At 37.0% G+C, this 9,776-nt stretch overlaps 1 protein-coding gene and 1 long non-coding RNA gene across 2 annotated transcripts; both read left to right on the forward strand.

Annotated features, from left to right (window-relative positions):
• The first annotated feature begins 429 nt into the window (after positions 1-429).
• LOC139778999 (uncharacterized) lies at positions 430-5,927 on the forward strand. The gene is made up of 8 exons (XM_071717195.1): positions 430-479; positions 3,924-4,182; positions 4,251-4,313; positions 4,388-4,591; positions 4,676-4,997; positions 5,223-5,367; positions 5,567-5,646; positions 5,707-5,927. The coding sequence occupies exons 1-8, from the start codon at positions 430-432 to the stop codon at positions 5,925-5,927; spliced, it is 1,344 nt and encodes a 447-aa protein (XP_071573296.1).
• A 2,374-nt stretch (positions 5,928-8,301) lies between these two features.
• LOC139779014 (uncharacterized) lies at positions 8,302-9,215 on the forward strand. Its single transcript, XR_011719765.1, has 2 exons — positions 8,302-8,705; positions 9,057-9,215. It is a non-coding gene; the product is annotated as an uncharacterized lncRNA (long non-coding RNA).
• The last annotated feature ends 561 nt before the right edge of the window (positions 9,216-9,776 follow it).

Here is a 9,776-nt window from a genome sequence, read left to right on the forward strand (position 1 = left end):
CCAGATATGATCAACTCATTTCCACCATGAGTTCCCTGAAAAGACTGGGCAGACTTCGAGTCATGAATCTCACGAATAAGCTTAACATTATCTTGCTCCAATTTAGCATTCTGAGCCTCTAACGCCGCGATTCTCTCGCCGTAATTTGTAATGATTTTCAGGAGCTCAGGTATTTGATCAAGTTTTCGCGCAAAATCCGTGTTTACTGACTCTTGTTGGTCGATAAAGGCAGTAATTCTCTTGTCAGACCTGTCAAACCAGGCAGTAAATTTCTTGTCAGATTCATCGAGTTTGGACAGAATCAACTGAAGCAATGCATCAATAGATTGCGATTGTTCACCAGAAGGGGCAACAGCCCCCGCGCTCGGAGAAGCAGAGCTGTGGTGATCGGCAGATCGAGATATCTGAGGATCCTTAGGCGTAAGCGGCATGACTGACAAACAAGCTCTGCAGCAGTTACTAGCAGATTTAGTGATAAGGTATGCCTTGACGCAACCCGGGTGAAAAACGCGTTTGCACTCCACGCACGACACAGATAAACCAGCTATTGATTTAGTACACCTGGCACACGTACGCAGCATGAGTTATTAGTCGTGTAATAGATCGAAAAGTGAAAGACACTTGGCACGTCACTCAATGCAGAACAAATAGATCACGAGAGATAACGCAGATCAAAAGTAGCCAATCAGAGATCAAAATAAAAGTCAGTTCACATCGAGCACCGTGTTGCGTATAGATCGCAGGGGATGTCGCAGAGATCAACCATAGCCGCCAATCAACAGTCGCCTCGATAGCACGTGCTCAGAAAATAGCGTGAAGATAGAGTAGATCGGCAACGACGGGCGCATGCGCAGCTGAGATCAACGTTTTCCACAGGAACAGCCAAGAGTTAGGTTAGACCAAACGATGACACTCGCCATAGAAATGCTCTTAATTAGGTAGCAAGCACCAGGAAGATAACAATTGTGCGTAACAAGCAGCAAAAGACATGCCAATACCTGCAAAAAAATGGCCCGAAGGCAGCTTACGGCAGAAAAAAGATTCACTTGAAGCAGGAGCAAGGAAAATAGACAAGCAATGATACTCACAGAGAGAGAGAGAGAGAGAGAGAGAGAGAGAGAGAGAGAGAGAGAGAGAGAAAGAAAGAGAGAGAGAGGGAGAGGGAGAGGGAGGGGAGAGGGAGGAGAGGGAGAGGGGAGAGGGAGAGGGAGAGGGAGAGGGAGAGGGAGAGGGAGAGGGAGAGGGAGAGGGAGAGGGAGAGGATGAGGGAGAGGGAGAGGGAGAGGGAGAGGGAGAGGGAGAGGAAGAGGAAGAGGAAGAGGAAGAGGAAGAGGAAGAGGGAGAGGGAGAGGAAGAGGGAGAGGGAGAGGGAGACTATTTGTGTGTCTTATTACATTTGTCCTCCGGGGCGAAGCCCGGGTAACCAGCTAGTGAATTATAAAACGAGTCGCGCGGTGGTAAACACAAGTCCTTCAACTTTTCGACGCAGTCAATGTACTCATACGGAAATACGCCTTTTCGTGTCAGCAAATCGAAATTTTCTGCGGATAATTTACAAAATTCGCGTTGCAATATTCGCAGTTTATCCTTGCTGAGATAAGATGCCAATTTGTCGAGACTAGCGATGAGAAACTTGTACAAATCGATAAATCGCAATTTGACGCAAGTTTTCTTATCTTTATCTTCGGTGCTTTTAACGTTTTTCGTAAACGAAATGTATTTCTCTTTTGTGATTGGGAGTAAATCTACATGTCCTTCGTACGCTGTTGCTATTTCCGTTATAATAAAATGCGCGTCGTAGCCCGATAAATTATGAAAAACTATGGGAATGCAATGCGAATCTTTGTAGTTCAGATTACAGTTTGAGTGCGCGGGACCTCTGTACTGACCGGTCAGATGACAATGATCGCGTACTCGCACGTCGTCTGGCTCGAACGGTTTTTCGCACACGTGACAGTGCGTTGCGCTGTTAAACTTTTCCCACTCGTCTCGCGTAAAATCCGCCATGGGTACATTAGTGGACAAGATTGTCTTTACGTCGTGAGCTAAACGTCTTAGCTCCTCGGCGAACCACGCGATGCAATCCTTATCGCGACGAAACCGATACATTGATAACGAATCGTCGTACGAGCAACGCACGTAGTACCCTATGCTAAACACGCGATGATGTTGATATGTGTACCTGGACGATTCCGAATCCGCTTCCATCTTCTCCAGGGTACATTCCAGGTCGGCGTATACTATAAACGAAACTCGTTCCTTCCTGTTGTGATTCTTAAAGACTAACCACTTGTCGTTATCGCTCGGTAACTTGATCGCGCAGTCGTTCATCTCCTGACAGTCGACGGTGTGGGCTTCTAATTTCTCGCTCGTGTAGAAATAGTGCAAACATCAGTGTAAATAATAAAATTTTTTTTTATATATGTGACATTCCACGTCAAGTGGCCCCTACCTCTATCCAAAAATTGAAGCGACTTAAAATATTGAGTTTGGGCTTAAAATGTTCGTATAAGCGAGGGCTTTCAAAATTTAAGTGGCCTTTTTGACAAACTCCATAACCCCATGACCCCATAAGCAAAATAACCCAAAAACCTGATGAAGTGATCTTACAATATGATTTATACGACTTGTCTTATCTCAATAATCGCTTTAATTAAGCTGTTTGGCCCTAAAACCCTCATAAACTATTAACCCCATGACCCCTTGATTTTATAACCCTCAAAACCCCATAACCCCATAACCATATAGCCCCATAAGCTTCTAAACCCCTATAATCGAAACCATCGCACTTTGATTATTTATCTTTCTATACCTTCGTAATCCTGTAATCCCATAACTCCTTGACCCTAAAACACCAAAACCCCATAACCCCATAACCCCATTTTAGAATATGCCCAATTACAAATTTGAATACGCATCATGTCTTACCTGCACAATGTCACGACTCATTCCAAAAACTGCATTACCATGTCGTCAGTATCCAAAAACTCCATAAAAATCATAACTTAATGAGTCTGACCTTGTAATCCATTCAAAATTAGTGTTTTCTCAAAATTTGTACTGGTTTTAGCGTTACCCATCCTGACCACGTGGAGGTACCAGTCATCCCAGTACAAATTTTGAGAAAACACTAATTTTGAATGGATTACAAGGCCAGACTCATTAAGTTATGATTTTTATGGAGTTTTTGGATACTGACGACATGGTAATGCAGTTTTTGGAATGAGTCGTGAAATTGTGCAGGTAAGACATAATGCGTATTCAAATTTGTAATTGGGCATATTCTAGAATGGGGTTATGGGGTTATGGGATTACAGGATTACGGAGGTATAGAAAGATAATCAAAGTGCGATGGTTTCGATTATAGGGGTTTAGAAGCTTATGGGGCTATATATGGTTATGGGGTTATGGGGTTTTGAGGGTTATAAGATCAAGGGGTCATGGGGTTAATAGTTTATGAGGGTTTTCGGGCCAAACAGCTTAATTAAAGCGATTATTGAGATGAGACAAGTCGTATAAATCATATTGTAAGATCACTTCATCAGGTTTTTGGGTTATTTTGCTTATGGGGTTATGGGGTTATGGAGTTTGTCAAAAAGGCCACTCAAATTTCGAAAGCCCTCGCTTATACGAACATTTTAAGCGCAAACTCAATATTTAAAGTCGCTTCAATTTTTGGACAGAGGGAGGGGCCACTTGACGTGGAATGTCACATATCTTTTACGTAAAATTATTTTTATTATTTATTAGGATGTATACTCACCGATCGCAAAAGTATTTCCAACTATGGTGCGTGCTCAGTTGCGAGCTCGAGGCTCGCGAGCTCGAGCTCGAGGTTCTTGATGCATGCAAAATGTCCCACGTTGTTGTCATGCGTAATTAAGCTTATGTTTGTAAAAAGATCGATATATGATATATTTCAGAGATCCTGAGACAGCTGCACTTATAGCTTTCAAATCAATTAGAAGCCAACTAAATAGAGAAAGAATAAAGAGCAGGCCAAAGTTGCCACAATCTATAGCTACGCTCGCTGATGAATTGAACCATTATACACCAATAAGTCATATTTACAAAGGGAGTGTAACCGCAAGTGATGGGAAAAAAGCATTTCTCTTCTCCGATGATAAACTGCTCACTGCACTTGAATTATCCACTGAAATTTACTGTGATGGTACATTTTCTGTAAGTTTACTATTTTACATTTATTTTATTGTGTTAAAACTATAAATAAATATAGAATTTGATTAAAGGTTGTTCCTCGTGCTCCTTCGCTTAGTCAGCTTTACACAATTCACATACGTTACATGGATAAGGTAGATGTTTTTTTCGAGAACAGCTCTAATTAGAACTATAAACGGTTGTGACAATCCATGTATGTATTTTGTAGGTTATCGCAGTGTTATTTATTTTATGCGAAGCTCGTACTGTAGCTCTGTATGAAAAAATTTGGTCAAAAGTACTAGAATTTGTTCCTGGACTGCAAACAAACATAAAATTTATTATGACAGATTATGAGTGTGCAGCGATGAACGCGATGGAAAAATATTTTCCGAATGCAACTATACATGGATGCTGGTTTCACCTGAACCAAGTATTTAAATTTACAATTATTTCTTTAATTTATGATTACTAAATACATTTTTTGGAATAATTATTTACGCTTGTTATGTTGCAGGCACTACAAAGAAAATGGAATCATTTAGGTTTACGTAATTCTCCCAGTGTTATACTGTCTATGACGATGACAATACCATTACTGCCAGAACAATACTTTACAGAAGCTTATCATATATTGTGCAATACTTGTGAAGAAAATGACCCTGACTATGAGAAGATAAAAGAATTCTTAATTTACGTTGAAAAGACGTGGTTATCAAAGGCTTCAAAAATTAGCGTGTACAAATGCCCTGTCAGAACAAACAATGCCGTTGAAAGTTTTCATAATGTGATAAATAGGAAATTGGGCGGCCATCATCCAAATGTATGGTTGTTTTTAGGTAAATTACAATAAATTATATTAAATTAATACATTCTCTTAATAAACAAATAGAAAAGAAAAATTAATAAATATTAATCGATTAATCAAAATAATATTCAGTTGAAAACATAACCAATTTTAATAATCTTTTTTTAATTAAATAATAAAAAAGGAAAATATTTAGCAAATATTAATGCCAAGATATTAATTATCTAAATTAATTTTAATTATTTCATAATTTTAGAGAAACTAGGAAATGTCATAATGGATCAAACAATTGACTTAAAGCGTTTACACAATAATGAAGACGTACGATCTGTACGATCACGAAAAAGCATAGAAAGAGATATGAAAATTTTTCAAGCACAAATTGATCTGATTTCTGGAAGGTAAAACTGCACTTACTTTCTTATATTTATATTAATTTAGGTTAATATTGTGTGCTTTTCATTTAGACACAAATCGACACAAATAATGTTCTATCTTTCTTGGCATTCAATGAGTAACAAAGACAGAACGATACTTTTGTCGATTTGTGTCACTAAATGGAAAGCAGCTATTGATATTGTACTTTACAATATTTTCTAGATTACCCCTTCAACAATTTCTTCGTATGTTTATTGGCAAATTAGATGACTATCGTTATAAGGAAAATTCTACTGTCCAAAGTAAGTACAAACAAATAATTGTAGCAATTATACGCATATTTTGATAAAAATTTTATGCAGGATCTGAAGATACTTTAGACGAATCTTTGACGAATAATGAAACTGATTCTACACCATGTGCAAATGTAGCAACAGAGATTTGCACCAATTCGGATATACTATTACAACCCAAGGTTAAAATACAGAGACTTTCCGAGAAAGATATTATAAATAAGAAAAATAGACCAGTACTTAAATCGATAGAAAATGTCAAACAAAAATGTAAGATTTATTCCGAATAACATATAAGATATATTTTACATCCATGGCATATAAACATACAGGAACTCAAATACTCTTTCTCCACAGCACGAAGATCAATAAATCAACGATCTAAATCTGACAACTTTCCAATCCGTAAAATGAAAAACAAAAGAAAAGCTACAACAGGCATCAAGAAAACTTGTACTTCGAGGGACTCACACTGAATATATAAATTTTGTTTAAATCTGTAAGTTTTCACAGGTGAGTTCAGTTACGAATCGCGAGATATGTAAAAGTTTGTTCGAAATATATCGATTGCGAGAAATGTTGTTCAACAAATATTTAGCATGAAATTTTTTCTCATGTTCGATTTCTTATAATTTTAAGATAAAATGTTTCAGAAAACTATATTCTACATGTACCTTTTTTTCTATCTTTTTTTGTGTTCAAATTGTATTGTTAATAGAGATGATATAGTTTATTTCTTCTGGACTGGTTTTATGAAATAAATACAATACATTTTGATATATGCAAATAGCCTTATATATATATACATAAGGCTATTAAAATAAAGAAAATTTCTACTAAATAACAATTGCCAACAAAATGTATATGTATTATTAAGTTTAGATTCATATCCTATTGTGATATCGGGTAACCCCGAAAAATGGTGCTCACCTTGCACTTAAAGACTCGCTTCAAATCTTTATAGAGCTTAATACACTATTCATAAATATATATAAGTTAGGTTTAAATCTGTAAGTTTTCACATGTGAGTTCAGTTACGAATCGCGAGATATGTAAAAGTTTGTTCGAAATATATCGATTGCGAGAAATGTTGTTCAACGAATATTTAGCATGTAAGTTTTTCTCATGTTCAATTTTTTATAATTTTAAGATAAAATGTTTCAGAAAACAATATTCTACATGTACCTTATTTTTCTATCTTATTTTGTGTTCAAATTGTATTGATAATAGAGATGATATAGTTTATTTTTTCTGGACTGGTTTTGTGAAATAAATACAATACATTTTGATATATGCAAATAGCCTTATATATATATATATATATATAAGGCTATTAAAATAGAGAAAATTTCTACTATATCGCAATTGCTAACAAAATGTACATGTATTAAGTTTAGATTCAAATCCTATTGTGATAGTAATAGCTACATTGTATTTTTAAGGACTGTGATTTTAATTCATTCAGTTATATAATAATATTTAATTCATTTACTCAATTATGTAGCTCTACTAAATTAGTCTTTTGAATCTGAATCCTTTAAACGAAATTGGACAATTCGTTGAATCTAAGTTTATCAGATTTTATCTTTCTTCCTATTTTTATCCGACAGTGTATACTTGTCAACTTTTCGTTGGATCAAAAAGTTCCCATCTACTCGCTGGAAAAATGTGTTTGTTCCTCTCGTACCATGATCTAATGAGAAATAACATAAAAGAGAATTATACAAAGTATTCTTTTAATGATAAATACCTAAGTAAAATTTTTCCGGCATGTGATTCCTCGGTTTCGACAGAAGCATCGTGTATAACACGAATATCATCGTGAACGTCAAATGTGAACAGAGGTTCGCTTTTTCCTCGTGACTAATCACAATATTACATACATTAAAGTAACATTTCGCTCACACCATTCATGATCTTTCGAGCTTTGCGCATCCCTCGGTTGAACTAATCGCAATCACCGTACCCTTTCAAAGTTAAGAGCTCTTTATTTGCAATATTTATAGACATACGGGACAAGATACTCCCGATTCTTTTTTTGATAACTTATTCAATTATGCCAACCAATACAAGCACGCTTTTCTAGTAGACGATTTCAATGCTCATCATTCCGATTGGAATGACAGACGAATGGATAAAGCAGGCGAAATCATCGCCTCGGCTATCGCGGATAATGATTTGGTAATTTGAAACGATGGTTCCCCCACTTTTTTTAACCTTGCATGTAATATTGATTCCGTAATCGACCTTACCATAGCCTCTCCTGATTTGGCTTCAATTAGCACTTGTACAAATAATGAGGAAGGCGACTTAAGGGGCAGCGACCATGTTCCAATTATTATCTGTTTCAATGGCTATGTGGAACCCAAGCGCAAATTCATCCATAGACTCAAGTACAATAAGGATTCAATTGAAGCTCTAACAGCTCTATTAAACAAGGAAGCTCAGAACATTAATAACATCAATGTTAATGACGCTAACGAGGCCTATAATTAAATCATTTCTATCATTAAATCATGCATAACCGAGGCTTTGGGGAAAAACACCTCCCCATCGGATTCTCATATCAAAAGCAAATTTCACCCGGCCCCGTGGTGGAATGACGAATGCGAGACTGCCATTAAGGGGTTACACCACTGTAGAATTTTCAAAAAAACGAAAAATTTTTTTTTTGCTTAAAAGGTGTTTTAGGGTCTTAAAAATGATATACTAAAAGATAAAGGGCCGCAAAAATGTCTAAATGTCAAAATTTTCAATTCTGCCGCTCCAAAATCAATATCTAGTGGAAAATTAGTATTAGATATTGCCACAAATATTGCTACTTGTGTGTTCAATGACGGATTTTCCTCAATTTTGCACGTAATCGACACTATGGGCATGACAATTGGCCCAAACAGCTACAATCTATGCATGGAGGTGGACGCGGAGCGCATCAAGAAAGCGGAAGAATCGTTGAGTGAAGGTGCAAGAAAGGCTCGAATCGACTTGAAAGCCTTAAGAAAGGAAAAAGAGGAGGAGGATGTCAATCTAGAAGGCCAATTGTATGGTGCAGGCATCGCAGATTAAAGGTATAGAAGAATATAATATGATTTTACAGTACTTAAAACTTTAAACGCGTTTTTCTCGAAACTACTTTTTTTGAACTGGCCGGAAACATAACTCGAACAAATCTTCACCGATCGATCTGAAAATTTAACAGTATATTCAAAATTGCTTTCTCCAGCGACGTACGTAGGATTTTTTTTTATATTGCATTTTTTTTTTTTATAAACAATTTTGTGACGATTTTTTTCATGAACTTTTAAACTTTTTTTTTTGAAATGCACCATTTCGCGAAAAATCAATATATCGAAAAAATCCTACGTACGTCTCTTGCTGTTGTTCTATAGAATCGAAAAAACTTTGGTTTTTTGTTCCAGGTCAAAAATTGCGGGAGTTAGGTTTCCGGCCGTGGACCCCTTCAAAAAAAAAAGGCACCGACGGAGAAATGCTGCGCAGCCGCCATTTTGTCATGAACGAAGTTGAAAAAAATATATTTTGTACTTTATTACTAGCATTATAAATCCCATTTTGCAGAATTTCGATTCATCTCTTTATTGCGCCAAAAAAAATTCCCGAAATATTCCCTATTTTTTCATGCTCTACAGTGGTGTAACCCCTTAAAGCTCGTAGAGCCGCCCAAAAAAACTTCAAAAGACATTATACCATGGAAACATTGATAGAATACAAAAGGTCAATTGCCGTCGCAAGGCGTGTTCTCAGAGAACAAAAGGTTAAGGGATGGAAGGACTTCTGTGCTACTTTCAACGCTAAGACGCCCATTGATCAGGTCTGGAGAATGGTAAAATCGTTTAAGAGAAAGGATGCCTCTCAACCCATCAACGACCCTCTAAAGGAAGAAGAGTTAATCCAAGCCGCGATTAATAAACTATGTCCTCCTTCCTGCTCACCTGACGACCCATCGCTGGCGGAAATGTCAGATATGGACGCCTCTAATGCGGAGCACCTTTCCGCTTGGATGGATGGCCCCATCTCTATGCAGGAGATTAAAACGGCACTTAAAACTGCAAAACTCAAATCTTCGCCGGGTCTAGATCAGCTGGACTACGTCATCTTGTCAGCTCTCCCTGAGGCTTACT

This window comes from Temnothorax nylanderi, unplaced genomic scaffold (genome assembly GCF_030848795.1).
Source record: "Temnothorax nylanderi isolate EJ_2023f unplaced genomic scaffold, tnyl_v1.0 TNYL_tig0205_pilon, whole genome shotgun sequence".
Classification (NCBI taxonomy): Eukaryota; Metazoa; Arthropoda; class Insecta; order Hymenoptera; family Formicidae; genus Temnothorax; species Temnothorax nylanderi.

Bases quoted from the DNA above. Each gene is read 5' to 3' on its own strand.
- LOC139778999 (XM_071717195.1), top strand. From the start codon at position 430: ATGACTGACAAACAAGCTCTGCAGCAGTTACTAGCAGATTTAGTGATA. The intron at 480-3,923 runs GTATGCCTTGAC...GATATATTTCAG, and splicing joins CTAGCAGATTTAGTGATAAG to AGATCCTGAGACAGCTGCAC. The intron at 4,998-5,222 runs GTAAATTACAAT...TCATAATTTTAG, and splicing joins AAATGTATGGTTGTTTTTAG to AGAAACTAGGAAATGTCATA.